Below are 26,192 nucleotides of genomic sequence, written 5' to 3'. Positions count from 1 at the left end.
AAGATAAATTGCTGTTCCTTACGACCAATGATTTGTTGAGTTATTTAAATCTATTATTCATTCTTACTTATCAACCAATTTTTGGGATTTGGGCTCCTCATTTTAAATCACAGACACTAACGGTGTACCCTAAAATATACTTTTTTCATCTCTGTGGAGCAGGAGGAAAAATAAACAGTAAGTAGTACGGTGAGTAATTGACCTCTTAGTTATGAAATGAGTCGGTGGCACAGAAACGTTAGCAGTGATGTTAAAAAGAAACACTTACGCTCCTGAAGGATCTTTGCTGTTAGTCCAATGTAAAGCCCAAGAGAGACGGGGAGAAGCATGGGCACATTGTAATGTGAATGTTAATCACACTAGACAGATATAAACATTAATAGTACTATGTATACTCATTGTGTTATGTTCAGATCAGTGGTTTCCAACTGGTGACTGACAGAGCAGCGCTTTCATTCCAGTTTCTGTTTTCCCAGACAGGAGCTGTCTAACTGTATGCAATGATACAGTACAACTGGTCACAAGTATGACACAGATCATATTCATTTGTTTAACTTACACTGCACACAAAAGGAACAAAAAGTCATCCAGTGAAGAAGTGTCATGGGTTAAATCCATCAGATGTATTTCCTCCTCTTTATAGTTAGCAGCACTGCAGCTGTATTGCCCCGTCGCTTTTATCAGACCTATTTATGTTGTATTGTAAAAATAGATTGAGGAGTCTGAACAAGTTGTTTTAGTTTCATTTCTTGAAATTGTAACACAACAGTTAGCTTTGAATGGATGGGTAAAAACTGAATATTCAGCTGGCCCGCTGTAGGAGCGGTGACCTGAACATGTTTCAAGAGATTCCTTCAAACCCTGAGGCAGAACCAGTTGAGAAGCACTGTCATAGTTTACAGTTTGCTCTGTGTCAAACAAACGAGTAGAAACTAGTTGTTATAACATGAGAGAGAGAACTGTGATTTATAGAGTGAAACACAGAAAGGATGGCTGGACTCACCTGTAAGGAGATCCCGTGTCAGCAGAGGGTGAGCAGTAAGGAGGATAAAGAAAACACACATATACGTTAGCTTGTTTTTAATACTGTAACACTGAGTCATACAGTGTGTTTCAATAGCTCATCATTTATTTGTAACAGAGAGGAAGCAAAATTGTATTTAAAGCTATACTTGGCTACTTTACATAGGTGTTTGCAGGCAATATTATATCATATAATAGACTCTTTAAATGTAATGTAACACGTATTTAAGAAATATCTCACCTAATGAACATGGTAATAATAAGTAAAAGAACATTTGACCAAATGTTGAACATGTATTTAATATGTACCTGTGCCAGTGCTTGAATTGGGCCGGTACTCAGCGGTACGCAGTACCGGCACTTCAGATTTTTACCCATGCGGTACCGGCACTTACTACTCAGTAAAATGCCGGTACTCAGCCGCCATACAGATCATACTAATGCCCTCGATTGGTCTCTGTGTGTCTAAGCTCGGGAGGGTGTGTGTTACGGCCCGTCCACACTACAGCGTCAAAAAAAGCTTGCTGGCGGGCGTGTCTGAAGCTCGACCAACAACCAATCACATGAATCTCCCGCCCCTGACACACAAGCAGCGGTTTGATTGGCTAGAGCTTGTACTGGCATATGATTTGATTAGCTGACGCTTCCACCGAAAGCTTCAGAAGCTTCAAAAGTTGAACATTGCTCAACTTTTGCAGCCTGAAACGCCAGGAAAGCTCCGCTCTGCTACCCACAATTCAGTTCGGAGAAAAGCGAGGCAACGTGATGTCACCCCATTCAAAGTGACTGGGCAGACGCGTTGGAAACCGTTTTTGAAGCTGTCGGAGCTGTAGTGTGGACGTGCCGTTAGTGTATGTGTGGCGTGAGCGAGCGAGAAAGCGTGCGCACCGGTTACGTGTATTGTTGTTAGCATCTGGTGCTAGCTAGCTGCGCTAACGGATATAAGGAGCTGTTTCAACAAGAAGGTGGAGGGAGTCCTCTGCTGTCAGACTGAGAGGCTGATAACCTCAGCTAAGGTGAGGTAAAGGACTCTCTGAGTGTTTAGATCAGGGGTGGGGAATCTCCGGCCCCCGGGCCGTATACGGCCCGCGAGACAATTTGGTACGGCCCTCGAGGTCATTTATAAACACACACCAAAAAGAAAAAAAATTGAGAAATCTAGACCGTGAAAAAATTAAACAAGCGAGTGCCTGTTTTTCCTAGCCAAGGTCAGGGTCCTTGAACACAACACAAGCCTAACGTGTCATAACGTGGTATATGTCTCGTCTGATCGGAGTGCAGTTCTGAGGGAGGGCACCAGAACGCCACTCTGGCACTTCCAAAAATTGCAGTAGCCTACCCATAAGGAGCCGTACACATGCCGCAGTTTTTGCGTGGCTGTGTCTTTAGTTGTAAGCCCAGTGGCGATCTGTTCATCAGTCATACTTATCATACAGTCAATAACTTTGTTGTTATTAGCATCTGATTAGCTAGCTATGCGAACGAATATAAGAAGCTTTTTATACAACCAGTGAGGTAAAGGCACATCTTTATATGGTCATTAGTCATAAAAAAATAAGAGAATAAAGTAAACAGGTATAAAATACTATATGACAGTAAAAAAAGTTGTTATTAATAAACAAGAATACAATTTGAAAGGAGTGATTTGTAAAATATCCATAAAGGAAAATAAATATGCTTACAGTTCTGTTTCATATGGATGTTGAGAGATGTATCCATAGATCTCTTAATGTTGCTCTCAAAGTGCACACGATTGATGCTTTTAACTTCAACATTTAAAAAAAAAAATCTTCCCGGGGGAGCATGCCCCCGGACCCCCCTAGAGGAGGTTAGGTCCCCCACCACTCAAATCATGTTAACATGGATAGGAAACTAAATACATTCGCTCACATCTTGTTTCCATATCTTTCTGTTTTGGTGGTCACACCACAATCGTGCACGTCAATGCATACGCGAGTCATGGTAAGATATCTGGATCAAGAGGTTGCTTTTTCTTGGCCCTTGAGAGGAAAAAGGTTCCCCACCCCTGGCCTACATGAATGGTATATTTGATCCAGTTAATAAAGAGGACTGTTTGTCAGCCACAGCACAACTCCACAGACCTTTTACTGAATGTTAATAGTATTGATTTTTTGCCATTTAGGTGTTATGTTATGTTAAAATGGAATGTGTGTGTGTGTGTGTGGGAGGGGGGAGTGTGCGAGTGTGTTTCCTGTAGGCATGTGTGGAAAGCACTCATCAATAAAGGTCAAGAGTGCAGTTTGCTGTGAAGCACATGAGGACAAAGGATGGGGGATGGGTCTTCAGCCATAGGCTCCGTTTACACGGAAACGAAAACGAACAGAATTCGATATCAAAAAAGTCTTCCGTCCACACGCAATCGTCTCAATAAACGTGTCCGTCCACACAAGACCGCTCGACCCGCTGGAGACGCTGTAGTACATATGCCGCCTGTAAGTGGCGCTGTACTTCTGCCACAAAATACACCAAAAGCAGCGAAGAAGACTTCCCGAGCATGGTTGCCATGGTTACCTGGTTGCCCTTCTGTTTATTCTCCGCGGTGGATTTAGCAACATGTAGTTCATGTAGTTCTCCATGTCCACTTGTTGCTGATGGTTGTGGTAGAGGAGCTGTAGATTTGAGTGAGCAGCAGAGGTGGGGAGAGGCAGGGCTCTGGCTGTTTCGGCGGCCTCTTTTTCTCCCTCCCCGAGGCGAGCTCGTGCTCCCGCTGTAAAAGGCAGGTGCACCGCACCCACTGCCACTAACTCTGAGCCTGGCTCCCGTGCAGGACGTTCTCCCCGGTAGTCCACCAGCAGATGAAAAACACCCACCTCTCCGCTTCTTCCAAGGGACGAGGGAACCGTGCGGCAGAGTTTCCGTTACAATTTTTTTTCGCCGGTCAACATGTCCGTTAAAGTTAAAATCTTCCGGACAAAATTAGAAAAGTGCCGGTCAAAAGTCTTCTTTGTTATTTATTGAGCTTTAAAACAAATGAATAACGACTCGATATAATAATATAAGAATAATACAGCATGCAGCTGGCTGATCCAGTAATGAGTGACCCAACAGTCAAAATAAACATATTTATAACTAGTTAAGGTAGTTTGAGAGGTAATTAAAATAGCTATGTGTGATGATCTAACTTGATGTGTGTTTTGCTCCGCCCACCGCTCCATCACAGCGGGCGAAGCTGCAGGTGATCATGCAGAGCTGCGTGTCTCAGTCAGCAGCAGCTCATCTCTGAACTCTCTCTACTGTCCGATTAGACTTCACTCGCGTTTATGTCCATATCGATCAAATCTAGCTAGTTCTAGCTAATGATATGAATGACTGCGTATCAAAGGACACCTAAACAATAAGCGACATTTTGACCGGAGAGATTTAGATTTGCCGGTCTTCAGCATATTTTACCCATCATAGTCCGGTAATTACCGGGTAACGGAAACTCTGCCTTGCGGGTGCACTGTCCTGCGAGATACGGGGGCTTGGCTCGAAACACTCGGAACACTGTTGTTGTTGTTGGCGAAACACATCAGCAATGACGGGGGTGAGCAGGAGAGAGGCGGGGCTATGGCGTATTGGGCGTACACATGGAGCCGTTTGACCCCCCAGAGCGTTCCGTCCGCAGATCTACCCACCTTGGGACCCGTTATCGTTTGAGGGCTCCGTTTCCGCGGTTCCATTACGGCCTCGTGTGAACTAACCGTCCATACGATAGAGAACTGTAGCGGATAAAACCTGTTCCGTCTCCGTGTAAACGGGGCCTAAGTTAGCTCTGAAAAAGAGCTTCAGTGGAAGAGTCATTAGAGGTTTATCAGGAAAATTGATCACTACCATCTGATCAGTATATCTAAAAGGCTTTATATGTACATTTCATGTCTAATGGTGCCATTAAGAGAGCCATATAAACATTGTTTTTGCAGCTGTGTGATGTATAGCAACTGCTACTGAAATGCCATACGCTATATTCCATGCATGTGTAAACATAATTGTCCTGATTCATAACACGCAATGCTGATTTATTGTCATCCTCAAAATTGGATTTGTAGTCCCTTTCTGTTAGAGAAGAACCAACAAACCACCATTTGTGTTTTTAATACAGAGGATGAGGATAGTCTAACTCTAGTTGTATGAGAAAAATAGTAATATATACTGCCACACCAAATGAACAGCTAGATTTCCAACATCTCTTGCAAGACCTCATCCATCCTGAATATCTTTCCTTTTATGATTATTCTTCGTTTTATTGTGTGTTTACTCATTTAATTTATTCACATGACACACATCAGGTCATGCAGCAAACATTAACTACTGCATATGGTTCTGTGTATCAAACTGAACCTTATGTTAAATCGATCTAGAAGTAACTGACTTTTTGACTATTTTTGTGTGTGTGTGTGTGTGTGTGTGTGTGTGTGTGTGTGTATGTGTGTGTGTGTGTGTGTGTGTGTGTGTGTGTGTGTGTGAGAGAGTATTTCTATGTGATATATAATAATGTGAGAACCAATGAATATCTATCATCTTTACATTGTGAGCGAGTTACCTATCACTATAGTAACCCTAACCCTTTCTCAAACTGCACGGATTAGACGTGCAGTTATAAAAGTAAAAAAACTGAACCGTTGACTTTAATTAAATGTTGAACCACATTTTTTAAATACATTTAATTAAAGTCATTGTTCCGTTTTTTTCAGTGTGGCTAAATTGAGTGTGCGTGGTTTAGAAGTGACATATTAGCATGACAGACAATGATGCAACTTTTCATTTCACATGGTGTTGGATTCATAACAATCAAAGTCTTCTAACTGTACACTGACAGAACAAATCCACAGAATGAAGATACATTCATCAGTTGGCCTTTTCAAAATAAAGGTCAGATAAACCTAAAATAGAAATAGTCACAAGCAGTGTACATCTGGGCATTACTGTATGTTACTGTCGGGTGTGGTTGTCTGAGAGACCTTGAGTGCACCATTTTAGACTGAAAAAACGGAAACTTATTAGATTAGTTCGAAGTAACACTATACATTTTAACCTAATACTTTATATTTAAAATTAATATTTTTGCTTTCAACTAACCTAACAGTTATGTGAAATGTGTTGACATAATAGATTTAGTTAAAGTCAACGTTTCAGTTCTCATTCATAACACTCAGTTCGATGTCTCACTCTGGGATGCACCTCATCCGCGGAGCAAACAGAAGCATCAATCTCATTACGCCAATCCTGATTGGCAGGTGATCTTGACGTCAGGGTCAGGGAATCCACCCCCTATAAGTAGCTTGCGCTACGCCGCATGCTTCATTCAAACACCTCTTCTCGCTTCAGAGCACATCTCTATATTGGTAGCCGGGCTAGCTCACACAGTCCACAGACGGAACCAAGCTAACCAAGTTAACTTCGGTAGACGGGCGCTCGCCGGCTACTTTTATATATATTTCTGCAAGAAGACTGTCGGTGTTAACATACCAGTTAGTACCACACTCGACCTCACCTTTTTTCTTTTTTCTCCGGAAATCGAAAAGGTAAGGTTTTGATTCAAGCTAGCAGCACGACCTGTTGCTAGCTTACCTTCCTCGCGACAAACACCACGATAGTGGGGACGCCTTTTTTCTTTCTTCTCACACCAGAGAAGAATAGGACTATGAAAGAATATTAACACACCAGTTAATATTCTTTGGGAATAAATCCTACACCGTCGTCTTTTCTCCGGATTAACGACAGGTTGGAGAGGATTTTTTTCTCGACAACGCACCTGCTACGAGCGCGTCCTTCCCACGTCGCCATAATGGCGAACAAGATGGACGCGTCTCTCCCTCACACCAGAGGAGCCAGGGAATCGGCGGCTCGGCTCTGCGGCTGCGGGTTGAAGATTTCGGACACAGACGCACACCAGGTCTGCTTGTCCTGCCTCGGGCTGCAACATGCCCAGGAGGCTATCGACAACCCCGGCTCATGCGGGCATTGCGCCTGTTTCAACGTGAAGAGCCTCCGCCGACGGCTAGCTCGCCAAGCTAGCTTGTGGGGTCAGGACTCCCTCATGTCCTCTGATTTACCAGACGGAAACCAGGCCACGAGGGCGTCCGCCACAGAGATGGAGCCCTGCACTGCGTCGGTCTGGGGCTCATCGGTAGTGGCAGCTGCAGAACCGGAGTCCCGCGTCGTGTCAGGCTGGGACTCGGTGGCTGGAGGGACGTGCGAGCGGGGCCCCACACTATACCAGGCTGGGGCTCCCTGCTGGACCTCACCATGGTCCCTCCCGCAGAAGATGTCCTAGAGTTGGACTATACGGAGGACGAAGAGGATGCCTCTGGATTCCTCCTGTCCGACTCTGATGAGCAGGAGGACAACGTCTTCATGTCATCGGCTCAGGCGGCAACGCTGGGAGCGCTGGCTGCTCTCCCGGGCGATAGCACACCAGCTTCGCCCTGTCTGAGTATGGACCTGCAGGCCGTGTGTCAGCGTGCCGCAGCCAGACGAGACATCCCATGACCCAAAATGGCCAAGGTGACCTCCAGGTCCCGTTACGAGGGGAAACATTTGCCCCAAGCAATGAGGGCAAAGAGGCAATGAGGGCAAAGAGGAAACTCCTTCCCGGAGATGTTGGATGACGTGTCGGTCTCGTGGAGAGACCGGCCCTTCAGCAACAAGGCCCCAATCCAGGGTGCCTCCTCCCTAGACTGCGACGGTATGGAGAGGTTCGGCCTGCTCCGCATACCGCCGATGGAACCGCTGGTGGCAGCTCACCTCCTCCCGAGGATGACGACTACACCACTGCCGGCGAAGGCGGACCGGTTCCAGTCAACCGTGACTGAACGGTCCTACAGAGCCGCAGCATTGCCAGCTAGGGCTTTGAATATTTCCTCGCTGCTAACCGCTTACCAAGCGGAGCTCTGCGAGGAAATGACGAGTAATCCTTGACCGACAGTACTGGACGAGATAGCCGCGATCACGGACATCTGTCTCCGCGTTCAACGCTGCACGGGCAAGGCAATGGGAATTATGGTGGTGCAGGAAAGAGCTAGATGGCTCAACCTCACCAACCTCCCGGACCGGGAAAGAGAGGATGTGCTGGACATACCCATCGTTCCCGAGGGGATTTTTGGATCTGCGTTCGCTTCTATGCAGAAGAGATGCGAGTCCAGGAAGAAGGAAGACGAGGCCCTCCACCTCTGTCTTCGTCGAAGGGTCCAGCCGCTGCCTCCACAGCGGCAGTCCTTTTCCCAAGCTGCCTCAGCTGCTCGGTTTAAAGTACCCAAACAGCAGAGGTCACAGCCCGCCCCTCGTCCCCAGCCCAGGCAGGAGACGAGGGCGAGTTGGCCCAGAAAATCTCAGGTTCCGGCTGCAGCCCAGGCGCAGCCAACACAGAATTTTGGCCAGCAGCGGAGGAAGAAGAAGCGGACGGCCTGACAGCCTCCTCTTCTTCCCTCGGTGACGGAGCTGGAAGGTTCCCCAGCTCCAAATGTGTTCCCGCTGCCTCGAGAGATGACTCAACGCCATCCTCAAGTGCACCAAAACACATGTCACAATATTGTTCTGTTTTCTCATATAAAGCATTTTCCGCTGACGCATCCAGGCCGAGGGCCGAGGGCGCAGCTCAAAAAATGAAAGAAAAAACAATTAAAACAATAAAGCCAATAAACAGCCCGCCATTTGTTCCCCTTTTGAGAGCAGCTACGGCCTCTCTCGAAAGGCGGACAATGAATGGGTCTGTGAAGGCACCGCCGCCACGCGCAGGCGCAGTGCCGGCTGGGGTTGTGAAGGCACCTCCGTCACGCGCATGCGCAGTGTCGGTGGGGACTGTCAAATCGGGGTACCACCGTGTTCAGACACTAGAGGGCCCCATAACACAACAAATAGAGATTCAGAGGGCAAAAGACGAGACATCTCCGCTGGCTCTAAGGAGCGAACAGTGGAAGATGCTCACAACGTCTGTTTGGGTGTATTTTCTCGTTCCCAAACGGGGATCGAACGGAATTCGGCCAATACTAGATTTGAGGGCTCTGAACGCGTATCTAAAAAGATACAAATTCAGAATGCTCACTCACACATCTCTGCTGTGTCTCGTGCGACAAAACGATTGGTTTACATCAGTTGACCTGAAGGATGCGTATTTCCATATCCCAGTACATTACCCACACAGGAAATATCTGAGGTTCACATTTCAGGGGGTCTGTTACGAATATAGAGTACTTCCCTTCGGGCTGTCTCTCAGTCCAAGGGCGTTTGTACAATGTACGGAAGCCGCGATAGCCCCGTTGAGACAACAGGATATTCACCTGGCAACCTACCTAGACGACTGGCTGCTCCTCGCACAGTCGGAGCAGGAGGCTATTACGCAGACGAATCTCCTCGCAAAGCACCTGCTCAACCTGGGTTTCATAATAAACACAGAGAAGAGCATGATGTGCCCAGCACAGACTGTACTCTTCCTGGGTTTACGCCTAAACTCAGTGCCCTTTACAGCCCACTTGTCGGCGGAAAGAGTGAAAGCTTTCAGAGCTTGTCTCGCTCATTTCCAGCTGCGCAAACATGTTCTCTTCAGATCATGCCTGCGGTTACTGGGGCTCATGGGGTCAGCCATTCTGGTCATACGACTGGGACGCTTACACATGAGGGAGTTTCAGCGCTGGGTAGCCGCTCTAAGACTAAACCCCGCGGAGAGTGATGGTTACGGCGAGATGCGTAATGGCACTGCGCCATTGGCTACACCCGACTTTTCTGGTACGGGGCGTATCGATGGGGACTGTCCTTTCACAGAAGGTGGTCACCACGGACGCACAGGCTGGGGAGGTATTTACGAGGGTCGCCCGGTGAGGGGTTTCTGGAGCAGAGACCTCCAACGGGCGCACATCAATTACCTGGAGCTTTTAGCGGTGTTCCTCACCCTAAAACGCTTTCTGCCTTTTCTCAGAGGACACCATGTCCTCGTGAGGACGGATAATACGACCACAATATCGTATATAAACCGACAAGGGGGTTTGCTCTCTCTCCAGTTACAAATGCTGTCTCCTCTCTCTGAGAGCGACGCACGTACTGGGTGTGATGAACCTCGGAGCAGACCTGCTGTCCAGAGGCGTACCACTAAATGCAGACTGGACTCTAAATCCAATGGTTGTGAGCCAGCTGTGGGTGCGTTACGGCCGAGCCGCGGTAGATCTGTTCACATCAAAAGAAAATGCTCACTGTCAGCTTTTCTTTTCAATGCGCGATCAAAACGCACCATTAGGCGTGGACGCGCTCGCGCACATTTGGCCTCCGGTCCTCCTGTACGCGTTTCCACCCCTGGCGCTGATACCCCCAAACTCTGGCCAGAGTGAGGGAACAGCGCCACACAATGATCCTGATAGCTCCGCACTGGCCTGCAATGTACTGGCTGGCGGAGATCTATCAGCTGCTGTGCGGTCAGCCGTGGCAGCTCCCCCTACGCAGAGACATACTGTTTCAGGCGGGGGGGACGATCTTTCACCCACACCCGGAGCGCATGGCCCTATGGGCCTGGCCTGTGAGTGGTATAATCTGAATACAGTGGGTCTCCCGCAGAAGGTGATAAACACTATTCAGAGTGCGAGAGCTTCCTCCACCAGGTCTCTTTATGACTGTAAGTGGAGGATGTTTGAGGAATGTTGCCTTCAAAAAGGGCACACCTCTTTTCAATGCCCTGTGGGAGTGATTTTATAATTTCTACAGGACCTAATTGAAAAACAAAGAGCTTTCTCCACGATCAAAGTCTACCTGGCTGCTATTGCTGTGGGCTTTGAGGGTAAGACGGCCAGCCAACATCCTTTGGTCTGCCGTTTTATGAAGGGAGCTCGCAGGCTCCTTCCTGTTTCCAGGTCACTGGTGCCCTTATGGGACTTGACAGTGGTTTTAGATGGGCTCACTCAAACCCCATTCGAACCCCTGGAAGAAGCTGACATGAAGTACCTGTCACTCAAGACAGTGCTGTTACTGGCCCTGGCATCCGCCAAACGAGTCAGTGACATTCATGCGCTATCTGTACATCCTTCATGCACTCAGTTCGCCCCAGGGCTAACGAGAGTGTTGCTGAAGCCCAACCCTGCCTTTATACCTAAGGTGGTTGGTTCATGTACCCCAATGAACATTGAGGCATTTCTTCCGCCGCTGTGTCCCTCCGGGGAACAGCAGCCGAATTTGCTATGTCCAGTCTGTGCTTTACGCACTTATATGGATAGATCGAAAGAGTTTTGTCGTAATGACCAACTCTTTGTGTCCTGGGCTAACCCTCAGAAGGGCAAGCCTGTTACTAAGCAACGGCTCTCTCACTGGATTGTGGAGGCAATTGCTTTGGCTTACACGAGTCAGGGTCTGCAGGCACCTTTGGGTTTGTGTGCTCATTCGACTCGTGGTCTGGCTACATCCTGGGCTTTGTTCAAGGGTGTCTCCATCCAAGACATTTGTGCAGCGGCGAGCTGGTCCTCGCCGCTCACTTTTGTCCGCTTTTACAGGCAAGACGTCTCTTCTCCCAGTGTAGCCCGAGCAGTGCTGGGCACCCTGTTGAGTCAGAACTCTACCTGTTGAGTTCTGGTTGGTTTGGTGATTTTCGAGATAAGCTCATCTGGCAATACGGGAGCTACAATATCCCATAGTGAGACATCGAACGGAGTGTTATGAATGAGAACTATAGGTTACTTACGTAACCCCAGTTCTCAGAGTAACATGAAGTGAGATGTCTCACCAGACGGCCGTCCTTGCTATGGTGAAGCGAGAAGAGGTGCTTATTTTGAATGACGCATGCGGCGTAGCGCAAGTTACTTATAGGGGGTGGATTCCCTGACGCTGATGTCAAGTTCACCTGCCAATCAGGATTGGCGTAATGAGATTGATGCTTCTGTTTGCTCCGCGGATGAGGCGCATCCCATAGTGAGACATCTCACTTCATGTTACTCTGAGAACTGGGGTTACGTAAGTAACCTATAGTTTTTCACTGCAGTGTCAGGTAAGAAACAGGTCATTATCATGCTCCTATCTCTCTCGTGTTTCCACCATCTTTACCGCAAGCTCACAATGCCACAAATAAATGGTTGAAAGAACTTAAAAACGAGTCTGTCTTTTGACTTACGAGTTTTAAAAATATCTGCCCTTTACTAAAAGCATCAAAGCAACAACTTTTTATACGAAGTGGAAAACTGGCAGCACAGCTCCATGGTTCTGTGTCAGCTTGTGTACTGTATACTATATTATAATAATAATAATATATATATATATATATATATATATATATATATATATATATTGTGTGCAGTTGCATTGTAGGGTTTAAAAAGTTACAAAAAATGTGAGATAACGTGTTTGGGGATTATGACATGAAATGGAACATAATAATTTCCTCAGTTCTAGCATTCTTTTTGCCTAAAACTCTGTGGGACCACTGAGCTCTCATGGTCTTCAATAGACCTGAGCCATGTATCTCAGCAGACTTCACGGTTTGTTTCGGTCTATCTGCTGGAGCATGTTGCTTCTGAGCGGGTCTGATGGCTGCTGAGGGACTTACGGTCTTGAGGAACTTCGATAGCTGCTGCGTGGCGCCATAGCAGCAGCAGTGATGACATGAGAGCCAGGGCAACATGGCCGCCCTGCCACATCATCTCTAACCCTCCGGTTGGCCGGCCTCTCCTGATTGGCTAAAAAGGTTCTGACAGAGCGCCGAAGCCCTGAGAGAAAGACAGAGGAACAGATGGTTAGGATGGAGACAGAGTAGTAGACTGGAGTATATCTACAGTTAACTGTTTGTGGGGAACTGTGTTCTGGCATGAGAGCGCTGGCCTACATCCACAGCTGAGTCCTGTGGGGCTCCCTGGAGAGAGCAGCCCAGAAACACAGCCAAGGAGAAGCTCTGTGCCTCTGCTCCTCAAAGGAGGAGCTGGCTCCACTATAAGCCCTTTCACATGTAGAATGGTTTAACGTTCTACGATGATGGAGAATTAAAATGATTGGCATTGTTCCATTGTTCAAATCTCACCAATGTCTTTGATACAATATTTTCATAATCTTTTTAGATAAAGTTGCTAAAGGGTGTCCATAGACTTTATGGGAATACCTCTTTATTAATACTTATCATCTAACCAAAGGGAAACCTTTGGCTCACAGGTCTTATTGATTCGATCATTTAAAAAAAAGAACTTACTCATATTAAATGTAAAAAGACAAAGAGGAATTCTACAAACATAGAAAAAGAAACTTTAATAAACACGAAGATGTTTCCATCCTCTGATGTTAAACATTGAAAAATGAATACATATATACTAATATCAAGAGTATGCAACTCTGTTTGCCTTTGTCCTAAAGTGTATCTGTCTACTGATGTACAGAGCCATTGCTGCAGAACTGATTGTATTCTATTTTCTGTCAAATCTGAAAATAAAAATTAAGTTAAAAAAAAACAGATGGTGCTGTGTTATTTACAATATCCAGTTAACAGTGATATTAAGGATGATAAGGTTGTGCTAGCTTCCTGTTCAGGCTACCTCCACCTTTGCTCAACAAAGACCTCAGTAAGAGGTGAAGCTGATAGCTGGACAGTGACCCGGTTATACACACACACACACACATACACACACACACACACACACACACACACACACACACACACAGACACACACACACACACACACACACACACACACACACACACTTATATGGAAGCAGATGCAAAGAGGGGTACAGTATAGGGTCACACATGACTGAAGACACACCCTTGTTCCACTCAGTGTACACATGCACACACCTATCTCTGTAGCCCAGCTGTTGAGAAACCTGACTAGTATCACCCAATTATATAAATGAATGAACACACACACACACACAAATAGAAGAACAGTGGAGAAGGGATTAGGTTAAGTTGGAGTTAGCCACACAGTCCAGTACGAGCCTTGCTTTGAATTGCAGATGTATTCCCAGCAGAGAAGTGATGGAGAGAGAGAAATTAAGATAAGGGAGAAAGACAGAGAACAGAGAGAGCAGCAGAGAAAGCTCTGAAATAGGTCAGTGATTCTTCCCACATGGAGCCCTGTACACACTGCAGTGCATTATAAATGATAGCAGATAGGCTGAGTGCACACACAGGGAGGAAAGAGGGTCAGTGAACGTCACACACTACAAACTACTAGGGATGTAACGATATACCGAATATCGCGGTAAATAAACTTCCCAATACCGTCGTGAGACTGACTAAATCTACCGCGATTTTAAAAATATATATATATTTTTTTTTTTTTAAAAACACTTTTTTTTTTTAAAAACCTTTATTTAACCAGGTGGTCCCATTGAGATCATCGATCTCTTTTTCAAGAGAGACCTGTCCAACATGGCAGCAAGTAGGTTACAACATGAAAATAAAACAACAGATAACACAAAAGGACATCGTATTTACAGGGCTACATTTACACACCTAGACATTGACAAGTACCAACCATATATTTATATCTCGCCATGTCAATAAGCCTGGCGTTAGACTTTTTCGCTGTCCGTCATTTTGACAGACAGGATCGTAAAATATCCGTCATAATCCCTTATTACCCGTCGGGTCTGAACAGTTCACGATAGAGCATGCTCATGAACTGTCAACGGGGGGTGGGGGGGGGCGGTGTTATGCCGTGTGTGCATGCACCTCGCGGGACGCGCACAGCGTAAAGCAAAACCTCCCAGACATGTATTGATCTGTACAGCAAAGTACGGTTTGGAAACTATATCATTTCCTTTTTGAGGGCATGCATAACACGGCATAACACCAGAGCCTGGCTCTGGGGAAACGTTGGCGCTGTTCCGAGTTTGTTCTAATCTGTCGAAATGACAGACTGCTTTCAGATTTTTCCGTCATTGTTAAATAAAATATTCGGTTAACACGACCACTGGTGTCCCAGCAACATCAGTACCAAGCGAGAGAGTTTTTTCCAGATCAGGGGATATTGTAAATGCCCAAACATCCCAGCTTATAAATACCTGGAAATGTGGACATTCTCCTAAAAACCTGTCTGATGATGCTGAGTGAGTGACTAGTGAGTTGAGTTACTTGAAAAACTAAAGTGAAACTTGATTAATTTTATAGCAGGGTGTGATTATTAAATGTCCTTGTTTATTTGTGAGATGCAGTGGCATAAAGAAAATGCTTACTTTGTTTGGTAGTACTAGTAGGTACAAAAAAACTGGTTTTCTTGTTCCAGTCTGTTACTGTCACTTTGTTTTTGACACTTTAAAATACCGCTATCCTACAAAAATGCTGGAAAAATCAGATTTATTATGTAATAAAGAAACATTTTCCGAGTAAAAAAATGTTTTATTGAAAAAAAAATTATAATTTTTTTCTTTCTTACCTTTATTATTCAATATCGCGATAAATACCGTACCGTGGACTTGTTATCGCGATATTATCGTACCGTGAGTTTTTGGTATCGTTACATCCCTATACCCACACACACTAATCAGCAAATAGACACAGGTGAAGGGGGAGGAGCCAACACAGGGCACCAGGTGTACACAATCCAGCAACAGACATAACGGGAGGGGGAACACTTTTCAAACACAAACATAACTCAACAGAATTAAACACATACAAACCCAAATAAACGCAGTCAGCACTTGTACAATTAATGCCACTTAATGCTATGATTTCTACACCCTCACATATTATTTGCACCCGGATTATTCTTAAACGCTGTCATTCTACACCAGCATAAGCACTTTCGGCGCTCTCGCAAACTCCCCTATCTTGTCAGGCGGAGCCGAGGACCCGACCATACCTTCGTCACACGCTGCCAGATTTAGACACGTTTCTCTCTGTGTGGGAGGTATAAACCTCAGTGTTGTATTATATCTTGGTCAATAAATCAAAAGCCTTCATCAACCTTTTGTCTACATGAATCATCTCTTTCCTGAATGTTCCCACAAGTCTCCAACACATTTAATCAGCTTTATTCATATCTTTTCATTCTTTCAGCAGCTGATGAAAAGATGATTCAAACTCTTGCCTTAACAAGTATTGACCTCCCAACTAGCTTGGTTTCTTGCATTGATTGTTGCGGTCATTGGTGCTTTTGCAGCTTTTCGTTAAATACTTACTGAGCTTCATTGTCTGAAATGGATATGCTGAATGTCAAGACCTGCACAAGAACTGTACTTTGTTGCATCAGATTACGTAGTTTTACCAAATAAAGGAGAGGATTAAAAAATATTTTGAAATAGTTTAATGTGTTAGACAGCTCGAGGACATGAACAATAACTTGTAATATTAATGTGATCCCCATTAGTTGAAAAGGATTCTTACAACAGTTGTGTTCAGATTGTAGAAATAGTGGGCCCGGTTTTTCAAGCCTGTAGTATAGCTGCTATTTTCCAGCTTGACACAGTATTGTGTAGTTTCACAATCAAGGAGAAAGTACAGTAAACACTTGTTTTTGATCTTTATTGTTTAATAACCTTGGTTTCAGTCAGCAGTCATTTGTGCAGCCCTGATCATGGCAGTGGCTCAGAGAGATGGGGGGTGCAGCTGGCTGACTGCATTCACAGAGTGGTGGACCTAATAGGCCAACCAAAACACAACCAGGTCAGAGTTACCTGAGTTTAGCCTGAGGTTAACCCCAGGCACACTTGATGATCACACATAAAACACACACTGCTTCTCCTAACATCACATCACGGGTGCACCAGGCCGTCAGCCCTCTGCTGCCTGCAGCCTCTAGCTATTTGTGCTATGTGTTTATAGTTCATTGTGTATCACTGAGGACTGCTTACTGACCTGCTATGAGATTTGCCAGAAGCGCGCTCAAATTAAAAATCATTTCACAGAGCGATACAAATGTTAACCTACAGTAGAAACGGCTTTAATTTGCTAAATGAGGCTCTGACGATGACCGTTTTTTTTTTATTGTATATGACTTTGTAACATTATTTCATCATTAGATAATTATGCTATCATAAACTCAGTCATTTAAATGTAAATGTTCAGGCAACGTGCAGAATTAACCAACTCATCTTAAGACTCATATCTTATAGCCCGCATCTTTTAAATGTCAAGAGAGGAAATCTAAACATCAGATGATCCGTGAGGGAAAGCTTGATGAGCATGAGGATTACAGTTTAAAACACAAGACATAGTCAGCTGTTGGATATTTTCCATTTGATTTCAGTATATTTTCCTGGTTTCAGAGAAGGAACACCCATAATAACAACTAGTTTCACATATGTGGACATCAACCATCTGCTCTTCTTACAGTAGACCAAAAGTCTAAAAGTTGCATTACAATCCCTACTGAAAATGAGGATTGATATAAACCTAACTGTACATAATGTTTCTATTATTGTCACATTCTCCTTCAGCCATTTGCAATTACACATGAAGTCCATAGTTGTGCTTCTCGTTGTGCATGCAGCGAGAGCGTTCATATTCAGTTTGGCACATCCCCAACAAATACACACAACCACTCAGAGTCTTTGTACCAACTGCCAGTATTCCATTGTTCCATTGACTGAGATTCCATTCGAGTCATTTCTGATGATGTGAAGTGCTAATGGCGCTCTACTGGCATGAACAGTGAGCAAAGAGCTGAGTGCATTTGAATGGGTATCTGTGTGTAACCATGTCCAAATACTGGTGCAGTAAGACTTCCCATTGTGTGTTTAATTGCACATTTGGTATATAGATTGTAATACCCATGCCTGTATCAAGCAGGAATCTTTCTTTGTGTGCTTGAATGTCTGTGTTAATGTGGGCAGAACCTCAACCGTTGTCAGATTGTGGCATTGTGTGAAGTAAAACTTGATAACATTTCGGACTCCAGCTTACAGCTTCCTGCCTACGGCCTGCCAAAGACCAGTATAGAGGAATGTTAAGCCCTCCCACTATTTTCCAAGAGGGCGTTGCCAGATTTTCAATTTCAGGTTTTAACCAGGAGATGGCGCTTCATTTACAAATACAGAAAGACAAGTTTCATGGACTTTCAGTTGTGTTTTGAAGAGCATTTGAACACATCAATATTTTAGATCAACTAAAGTATATCTAATCTTGTAATTGTAATTCAATAATATATAGTCTTTATATATTAAATCATCATAATTATAATGTAAATGTTTACATTACACTTCTTTATTTGTTATGATCATACTTTAACCTTTACAATCGTTTGCTTTAATATGCAGTATATTTTTGTGTTTGCTTCCTCCTGCTCCCTTTCGGACACATACTGTATGATTTATTATTATTATTAATATGAAGATATTATTAAGATAAGATAAGATGTTACTTTATTGATTGAACATTTTAGTTTATAATGTGCTGTCCCACGGTAATTCAGAAGGCTCACAGGTCACATTCCGACCATTATTTAAAACAATAGGTGCTTTCACACCGTCTACAGTTTGATTTGTATAGAGGGAGCTCTGTCAGTTTTCGAATTACCCATTTGCTTTCGGGGAGCCCTATTTTTCAGAGCACATCCTGCTACTAAATATGTCACACCCACGATCTGTTGACTGGCGCAGCAGCGCGGATGCGATCAATTGCTATAAAAACACTCTTCTACTAATACAGACGGTGTCACTATGCCGGCGGATGTGGCCGTTGTTGAAGCCTCTTCAGGCTCCGCATCGGCAGGCCTCTCCCTCGGTGTGGAGCTGTCAAACTCGACCCTAACGCCGCTTACAGCCGGCCAACTAAAAGTTGTTTTCCGTTCACGTTGCCATTTTTAGACTCCTTCGCTTCTTTGCTTGTGAATCCAAAAGCTGTGACGCTTGGCTGTTTTCGTTTTGCCATATTTTTTTATTACACAGCCAGAGTTAAAAATATATCAATATGAACATTCAAATACCGCGCCGGCATCACCGCCATAACCATAGCAACGTAAGTAAGAATGCAGCGCCGCCACGTACAGATGGCAACACCCAGACATATTCACAAATATAAAACAAATATTCAGAAACTGTAATGAACAATAACTATTATTTATTTCAAGAACTGTTATTTAAAGAAACTCAACATTTCTAATCTGTGTGACACAAATATGCACGATTGTTTTGGGCTCCCCCTATTTATCTCAAAGTCAGCCATCAAGGGAGCTCCATCCCTCTTCGGGGGAGCCAAGCTCCCCCTAGCTCCCCCCCATTTCGAACAGTGTCTGTGGCTGAATGGCCAGCGATTAGGTGCGGCGCATTTATCATAGGTGATCAGAGCTAACTGCCTGCCGTCAGATTTCATTTAAAAAACAGATCTGATTTTAAGACTATTTCTGCGCTCATAAAGAATGATAAGAATAAGAATAATGCGTATTGAACTGGTTTCATTAATTAGTGAGTTTATTTAACACTAGAACCGCCAATCGGGTCAATTTGTGTGATGTGTGTTGTGTGTGTGCAATGTAACTTTTTTTCAATAAAATATTAAAGTCTCCCAGTCCGTGACTTTTCCTGAAAGTGTGTTATGTAGCACCCTATGTTGTTAAAAATTGCATTCTAATAGCGGGATTTGACGGGTTTAGGTAGGCCTATACAAAAACCTCTGGCGGTTCTAGTGTTAAGGTAATTAGGTACAGTAGAAGCCCTTTTTTATCAGTAACGAATTTAGCAGTTGAACATAAAAGTCAACTAACTTAGGGTCACTTGCAATGACAGTGTTGTGTCTAACTGTAAGCTTGTCACTCAGAGTAACATACCGTTAATTTAGCTGCTGGAGAAGAAAGATCAAGGGGGGAGGGGGGGAGAGAGCTGTGGTTGATGGGCCATTAGTTGTGTAAATACACAGCTGAGAGCTGCCGTTTCATTCAGACTGTTTAAAAAACTGTAACAATGGACTATTTTTCTTAGCGGGTGCATGTCAATTTAAATCAATACATACAACTATTTTTTAAATCAATACATACAACTATTTTTTAAATCAATAAAACATTTTCTAAATCCATAAAAGCATTTCAATTAATATTGGGAGTCATGTCGTTACTTTGTTGAGAATGTGGCCGTGTAATAAACGGGATAATTTGCAGCGACTTGTTCCTTATGGGGAAAATAACACCCGTCATGTGTGTGTAGAAGTGTGTGTGGTTAAAACACTTTCATGAAGTGAAGGAATTTCCTTCTATAAAACAGCTGTGGGCAGCAGTGAGTGTCACGGACATGAATTCAAAGATCAAGGCAGACTGGTGCACACACTCTCCTGTCCTGCCAGGCGACACGCCCGTTCTAAGCCGTGTCCCTCACTCCTCACATCCCAAGCATCCCCACAAGTGTATTATGTTGTTACATCGTTTCAGATGTTATGTTTCAGTTGTGCTCTGTCTATGTTCAGTGATGCAAATTTGTCACCTTTCGGCGAAATTCGCCGTTTTGAATCCAAAATAAGTCGTTTGTGTGATTCATGTAGATCTGCAATACAAATATTTTTGGGGTATAGGGGGGGGCTGGGACCAGGAGTAATCTGCGGCCGTGAGCTGCTATGTGCCATCATGACACGCATGGTGTTCTTTTTTTATATATTATAATGAAGTACGAGCTGTGTGCTCGAGTCTTCCTGCCTGTCGGCTCTGCTCATGGATGTATAATAAGGCTCTGCTGCTCCGAAATGATGGTCTAGCTTCAGAAGCTACATTACCTACGGGTGCGTTCGTTAATATTAACTGTGCGTCCGGAGTCACTGTGGCACAGACTGGACCGCTGGTGAACAGCTGTTAGAACGGGCTGTTCAGCTGTCAGAGCAGAGCTCCCTGTCGGAGCGGCGATGTGAACTGAAAAGTGTTTCTGTGGCAATATTATTTAAGGAATCGTTGAGCTAGCTAGCTAGCATACATTGTCACTATCTGCTAACGTTAGCTTTAGCCTTCTATTTCTAATAGTTTTTTTCATAGGCTATAAACAGAGGTGGTATAAGTATATATATATTGTACTTGAGTAAAAGTAGAAGTACTCAGATCTTTTACTTGAGTAAAAGTAGAAGTACTCAGGTCTTGTACTTGAGTAAAAGTAGAAATACTCAGATCTTGTACTTGAGTAAAAGTAGAAGCACACAGATCTTGTACTAGAGTAAAAGTAGAAGTACTCAAATCTTGTACTTGAGTAAAAGTAGAAGCACACAGATCTTGTACTAGAGTAAAAGTAGAAGTACTCAAATCTTGTACTTGAGTAAAAGTAGAAGCACTCAGGTCTTGTACTTGAGTAAAAGTAGAAGCACACAGATCTTGTACTAGAGTAAAAGTAGAAGTACTCAGGTCTTGTACTTGAGTAAAAGTGGAAGTACTCAGATCTTGTACTTGAGTAAAAGTAATAGTCCCAGAGTGTAGGAATACTCTGTTACAGTAAAAGTCCTGCATTCAAAACATTTCTCAAGTAAAAGTAGAAAAGTATTATCATCAAAATATAGTGAAAGTAGCGACAATAAAAGTAGTCATTGTGCAGATTGGTCCATTTCAGAATAATAGATATGATATGTTTTATAATGATTGATCATGAAAGTGTTCTCAAAGCTGGTAAAGGTGCAGCTAGTTTGAATGACTTTGTATACTGCAGGGTAGCTTGTGAATTTACTCCAGGTGGAACTAAAGTCTGATTTAACACTTCATTATATTTCACTTAATTAATCCAGATCTGTGAAGTAACTAAAGGTATTAAATACATGTAGTGGAGTCAAAGTACACCATGTACCTCTGAACTGTAGTGGAGTAGAAGAACAAAGTAGCAAAACATTGAAATACTTAAATAAAGTACAAGTATCTCAAAATTGTGCCCAAGTATAGTACTTGTTGAGTTTATGAACTTAGTTACTTTACACCATGTGGCTATAAAGATAAAAAGACTTAAGCCTTGCACAGAGGCACGAAAATACATTTTCAAAATGCTCAACAGTGCTGCCAAAATTATAAACTGACTGCTCCACAATTTAAAATAAATGCTTTTATATATTTCTATTAAATGTGACTCTTTGGCGTTTCTGTTATTATTAACACTGCTGCTTTAGTTGTTCTGACTGCTAAAATCCTCTGTCATTCTGTGGGGTGGGGGAGCCGGGGGCTCGGATCCTTGTCACCTTTTTCATACCTGATGAGTTTGCATCCCTGTATGTTAAAAAGCCTCAGTCACCTTAATTCATGTAATAAAAACATCTCAGGTCAGTAACACTCAAAGCTAAATGTGCAATACCATGTTCAGCGATGTTACTATTTATAATGTTATTGTTGTTACATCAGAAGATGTACATATTGAAATGATTTCTTAACTTACAGTAGGCTATTTTTTACAATGTGTGTTGGAAGGATTTATTAAATTACAATGAATATTGTCATTGTTGAAGGCTTTTAGAGAAGGGTGAACTATAAGCCTGAATTACATAACATTTTATACCTAAAAACATAAAAGCCACAATAAATAAATCACAATTATTCTAGTTATTTTTACCTCCCGTATTGCTTTCAACCCACCAGCTTTTATGGTGTTGTTACGTCACTAACTGTAAGCTTGTCACATACAGTCTATGGTCACTCAGAGTAACCTACTGTTAATTTAGCTGCTGAAGAAGAAAGATCAGGGGGGGAGGGGGGGAGAGAGCTGTGGTTGATGGGCCATTAGTTGTGTAAATACACAGCTGAGAGCTGCCGTTTCATTCAGACTGTTTAAAAAATGGTAACAACGGACTATTTTTCTTAGCGGATGCATGTCAATTTAAATCAATACATAAAACTATATTTTAAATCAATAAAAACATTTTCTAAATCCATAAAAGCATTTCAATTAATATTGGGAGTCATGTCGTTACTTTGTTGAGAATGTGGCCATGTAATAAGCGGGATAATTTGCAGCGACTTGTTCCTTACGGCGAAAATAACACCCTTCATCCAGATGAGGATCCCTCCGCTACACTTTGGGATCCTGATCGACCTTCGAAGCTCCATTAAAATATATATATTTTTGGTGAATTACTGAGTTTAGGCACGTTAATAACGTTTTAATGAAGTTGAATACAGTATATTCATATGTGTCAGTGATTTCATGTCAATTCGGCAAACATAAACATAAATGATCGTGGTGAAGATGATGATTAAATTAGGATTAAAAATCGAGAGCCGGGCTGCATTTCCTCCCGTTCGTTTTTTTCGAATAACAAAATTATTTTGTTAAATAAAAACATGGTGATGTTTTGTAAATGATTACATGTCTCTTATTTAGCACAGTGGTATGATATCCGTGACATATGGATCTTAACAAAGTTCCGCTGTACATCCAGCATACTGTATCTCACTTTATTTCACATGAGCTCCAGTGTGGAACCCCACTGCACCCCCTGGTGGATCAATGATCCATTGCAGCTGGCTTCATTATAATTACATTTATCTATCACGGGGGCGGTCTCAAGTCAAGCTGGAGGTTTTCCCTTGAACGAGGGCAGATCACGTACCAATCACGGCCCTCGCGTTTCAAACTGTCTGAAATGAATCGATACATCTGTATGGACACTTTTATTTCCTCTGAGACAATTTCTGAAGTGTGAGCATCTGCAATCCATCCATCCATCCTTCTCCCGCTTATCCGTGGTCGGGTCGCGGAGGTAGCAGTTCCAGCAGAGAGCCCCAAACTTTCTTTTCCCTGGCCACATCAACCAGCTCTGACTGGGGGATCCCAAGGCGCTCCCAGGCCAGCGAAGAGATATAATCCCTCCACCTGGTCCTAGGTCTACCCCTTGGTCTCTTCCCAGCTGGACGTGCCTGGAACACCTCCCTAGGGAGGCGCCCAGGTGGCATCCTAACTAGGTGCCTGAACCAACTCAACTGGCTCCTTTCGACGCGAAGGAGGAGCGGTTCAACTCCGAGTCCCTCCCGGATGACTGAACTTCTCACCTTATCCCTAAGGGAGACACCAGCCACCCTGCGGAGAAAACCCATCTCGGCCACTTGTACCCGCGATCTCGTTCTTTCGGTCATGACCCATCCTTCATGACCATAGGTGAGGGAACGAAAATGGACCGGTAGACAGAGAGCTTTGCCTTCTGGCTCAGCTCCCTTTTCGCCACAACGGTGCGGTAAAGCGACTGCAGTACCGCTCCCGCTGCTTCGATTCTCCGACCCATCTCACGCTCCATTGTTCCCTCACTCGAGAACAAGACCCCAAGATATTTGAACTCCTTCACTTGGGGTAAGGACTCATTCCCTACTTGGAGTGGACAGTCCATCGGTTTCCTGCTGAGAACCATGGCCTCAGATTTGGAGGTGCTGATCCTCATCCCAGCCGCTTCACACTTGGTTGTGAATCGATCCAGTGAGTGCTGAAGGTCGCAGACCGATGAAGCCATCAGAACCACATCATCTGCAAAAAGCAGTGGTGCAATCCTTAGTCCACCGAACTGCAGACCCCCTCCCCCACGACTACGCCTCGAAATCCGATCCATGTATATTACAAACAGGATTGGTGACAAAGCGCAGCCCTGGCGGAGGCCAACCCTCACCGGAAATGGGTCCGACTTACTGCCGAAGACCCGGACACAGCTCTTGCTTTGGGAGTACAGAGATTGGATGGCCCTGAGTAGAGACCCCCTCACCCCATACTCCCGCAGCACCTCCCACAGTAACTCTCTGGGAACCCGGTCATACGCCTTCTCCAAGTCTACAAAACACATGTAGACTGGATAAGCGTACTCTCAGGCCCCCTCCAGGATCCTTGCGAGAGTAAAAAGCTGATCCGTCGTTCCACGACCAGGACGGAATCCGCATTGTTCCTCCTCAATCTGAGGTTCGACAATCGGCCTGACCCTCCTTTCGAGTACCTTAGAGTAAACTTTCCCGGGGAGGCTGAGTAGTGTGATGCCTCTGTAATTGGCACACACCCTCTGATCCCCCTTTTTAAAAAGGGGAACCACCACCCCGGTCTGCCACTCCTTCGGTACTGTTTCCGACTTCCATGCAACGTTGATGAGACGTGTCAACCATGACAGTCCCTCAACACCCAGAGCCTTCAGCATTTCTGGGCGGATCTCATCCACCCCCGGGGCTTTGCCACTGTGAAGTTGTTTGACGACCTCAGTGACCTCCCCCCGGTACCAGCAAACTTTAAATATCAAAGCTATAAAGACATTCACAAGATCAGTCTTTATGCAGATGATGTGTGATTTAAACTGTGTGTTATAAATGTCTTCTCTAGCCATTCATAACACTATGATCATCATATCTATAAGTGTTATCAATCCTTCATGAACAAAAACGATAAAGCATAACCAATAAACCAGTTGTAGCTGCAATTTCGAGAAAAGTGTTTCTATACTTTCCTTCAATTGTTAATGGGATTTCATTTACATGTAATCCCAGTGCTTATACATTATAATGTATAATGTATGTCACACAGAAATATGCTACTCAAAATGAGCATGATGAAAATGTAGGCAGATACATTTGTTTCCCTTTTAGTGAAAAAGCTACTTCTAAAAACAGTTCCTGTCCAGTTCCCCTTGGGATCTCTGACACAGTGGCTAGAGGGGTTAACACGTTACCTGTCCTCTCAACTAGAGTCTGACCTCCACATTCACCCCACCAGCATTACCAATTCTGTTCTGCAAACACCCCTCCCAAAATAGCTCTCCACACGTCACTCTCAATTACCCTCAGCACCACAGTACTCTGCTGGCTCCTGCACACACATAAATAAATACTGTATGTACAAGCAAGCCAGCAGTCACAGTAAATAACACACTGGTACCAAAGCCACTAGCAGAAAGTAATACACACAATGTTGTTCCGCCACTGTTCCAGAATGTTCCCTGTTAGCTGGTGGTCTTGTAATCACAGCCAATCAAACGACAACATGGATTCTCTTCTTCTGAACACAGTGAGCCTTTAAAGAGCAACTTGCAGGGGGGGGGGGTTTTCTACATTTATGCTTAAACTTGCTTGAAAATTACAATTAAAAAAAGTGAATGCAGGATTTGATATGTTTTACGAGGCATAAGGGCAGGAATTCAGAGGGAAAGGAGCAATTTTGAGCTCTGCTCTTAAAAACGGCTTTTTTTTAAGGTCATACGTCAAACGCTTCATATTACATCACAAAGGGGACACATCTCCGCTCTCTGACCGCGGGAATAGTTAGTAGTTGCGTTGAGCAGTTGTGTTGAGCGGTTTTGTTGAGTGGTTGTGTTTTACTGGGCCGGTATTTTTTGGTAGTTTTACATTGTATTTCACCATTTGTAATCATGG

At 44.0% G+C, this 26,192-nt stretch overlaps 1 protein-coding gene across 1 annotated transcript in view; it reads right to left on the bottom strand.

The window, feature by feature from the left end:
• Positions 1-26,192, bottom strand: part of nfasca (neurofascin homolog (chicken) a) — a 190,223-nt gene that overhangs the window by 61,719 nt on the left and 102,312 nt on the right. Inside the window, 2 exon segments of the mRNA XM_079683681.1 lie at positions 269-286; positions 12,539-12,698. Of these exon segments, the coding sequence (XP_079539807.1) occupies positions 269-286; positions 12,539-12,632 (112 nt within the window). The 5' untranslated portion in view covers positions 12,633-12,698.

Source organism: Notothenia rossii, assembly GCF_949606895.1.
Source record: "Notothenia rossii genome assembly, chromosome: 5".
Classification (NCBI taxonomy): domain Eukaryota; kingdom Metazoa; phylum Chordata; class Actinopteri; order Perciformes; family Nototheniidae; genus Notothenia; species Notothenia rossii.
The sequence above is the reverse complement of the archived record's forward strand: the minus strand, read 5'-3'. Positions and strand labels throughout refer to the sequence as shown.